General features: G+C 57.2%; 1 protein-coding gene across 1 annotated transcript in view; it reads right to left on the bottom strand.

The window, feature by feature from the left end:
- The window catches only part of LOC308379870 (uncharacterized protein), a gene marked incomplete at both ends in the record, with an annotated part of 2,019 nt that extends 109 nt beyond the window's left edge, over positions 1-1,910 (bottom strand). The window contains one exon of the mRNA XM_080857132.1: positions 1-1,910. This exon is cut by the window's left edge and continues 109 nt beyond it. Coding sequence (XP_080713258.1) covers positions 1-1,910 — 1,910 coding nt within the window.
- Between the last annotated feature and the right edge of the window lie 342 nt (positions 1,911-2,252).

Here is a 2,252-nt window from a genome sequence, read left to right on the forward strand (position 1 = left end):
AGGGAAGAGAAGGGAGCCGAGGGCCTCCTGTTTGCCTTGGGGGGGGGCTGTGGCTTTGGCATGGGAAGAGGGTAGTATGTCCGGGGGTGGGGCAGAATGTAATTGGAAAGGTAAGGGGAGGCGGGGGGGGGGCCGAGAGACATGACCTTCCAACCCTGACCTTTGCCCTTCGGCTTGTTCATGTTCCTGCGCTTGGGCGGCTTGAGGCCGTAGTCCAGTGAGTCCTCAAAGTTGTAATCGTACGCAAACGCTGGCTTCGAATAGAGGCGAGGCTTCGGAGGAGGGAAGTACACGGGGTAATAGGCCCGATATGGCTTCTGGTAGTACGGATAAGATGGGTAGGCCATAAACTGTTTGGCTGGCTTAAACCAGTAATCCTGTTTGAACCCCTTGGATCTGCCCTTCTGCTTGTACCACTTTTTGTATGGCTTGACACTCTTGGAGGGTTTGGAGATTTTGGGGGTGGGGGAGTACTTGTAAACAGGACTCTGGGGTCTGGGGGGGGCCACTAGGGGCCGGAAGCGTGGGACGATGGCCGCCGGGGAGTCCTTCCTCCTCTTTTTCTCCTCCACGTCGCTGATGATCTCCACCACGTCGTCGGCGGGGAGGTGCAGCTTGCTGGAGATCTCAATCAGCCGGTCGATGGTCTCCAGGTCCAGCTCACCGTCACTGTCGTCGTCGTCGCTCCCCACCTCGTTGGAGCGCTTGTCCTCGGCCACGTTCCCCAGGACGCTGGCCTTCTGACGCGGGTTGATGAAGGACGTCCGCTGCGTCTTGCGGCCCATGTACTCCAGGAGCATGTCCGAGGCGATGTCGGCCAGGTGCTGCTCCTCGTCTCGCGCCGCCTCGGCCTCCGCCTGCTGCCTCTGCACCTCCTCCTGCTCGGCCCGCGCCCGCGCCTCCTCGTCTTCCCGTGCCAGCGACTCCTCCTCGTCCTCGTCCTGCTCGGGGTTGTCGAAGTCGTCCATGAAGTTTCTCTCGTAAGCGGCGGGGGCCGGCTGTTTCGTCTTGTCCTCTTGCCACTTGAGCTTCTTGGTGGCCTGCGCCAGCTGCTGGTTGTACGCCTTGTAGTCCTTCAGTGGTGGAAGAATCTCGTTGTCCTGGAGACCGAGATCAATGTTCTGGAAGTAGCCTCTGGTCTGGCGCTGCAGCTTGCCAGCGTTCCTGGTTGTGCCGCTTTTGGACAGGGCCTCAACCACATCATCTACCTGCTTCTCAAAAACCCTCTCCTCCTCCTCCTCCTCCTCCTCCTCCTCCTCCTCCTTCTTCTCCTCCAGCTCGCTCCCCTCTTGGGTCACAGGTGACCTTTGACCTCTCTCCTCCTTCTCCTGCTGTTCGTCCGCGTCCCATGGCTCACTATAATCTGCCAGTTCGCGCGCTGCGATGTTGACCTCCTCCCTCAGTGACTCCACGCTCTCCTCCTCTTCCATCCGGTCGTCAGTATATCCCAGCTCCCCGCCGGCTCCCTCCCGACTCACCCCCCCATCGTCACCGCCGTCGGAGTCTGTCGCCTGCTCCCCTACGCCCCTCTCCTCCACCTCCTTCCTCGGATGGTCGATGGAGTTCATCAGAATCGAAGCGAGCGCCCAGGCTGCGCTTACGTCTGCAGAGGGCGAGCCTTGCTGGAACCTGGCCGCCGGCACAACACGGGCGTCGTCGTCTCTGCGGTGCGTCCTGGTAGCGCCGCCGTGCCCGACCTTGGACACTGTTGTTGCCTGCTGCGCCAGTTGCTGGACCTGGACGTCATGATGGCCACGGCTGCTGCTGAGGCTGCTGCTGCTGCTGCTGCTGCTGCTGCTGGAGGGGGTGTCGTTGGCGGGCAGAGAGACAGCGCTGGCCAGCTGGGGGGCGACGGTGAGGAGGGCGTAGAGAAAAAGTGAGGTGCAGGAGGAGCGGTGACACCTGGTCATGACAATGCAGAGCGAGGAGGATGGGGCAGCTGGCAGTGGGGACAGGGCACGCACCTAACACAGACACAGAGAGGGACACACACACAGAGACTGATTCATATTCCCTTATGTATTGATATTCAGATTAATATTCTCTTATGTATTCATATTCAGATTCATATTCTATTATATATTCATATTCAGATTCATATTCTCTTATGTATTCATATTCAGATTCATATTCTCTTATGTATTCATGTTCAGATTCATATTCTCTTATGTATTCACATTCAGATTCATATTCTCTTATGTATTCATATTCAGATTCATATTCTCTTATGTATTCATATTCTCTTATGTATT

Source organism: Sprattus sprattus (genome assembly GCF_963457725.1).
Source record: "Sprattus sprattus genome assembly, chromosome: 1".
Lineage (NCBI taxonomy): Eukaryota > Metazoa > Chordata > Actinopteri > Clupeiformes > Clupeidae > Sprattus > Sprattus sprattus.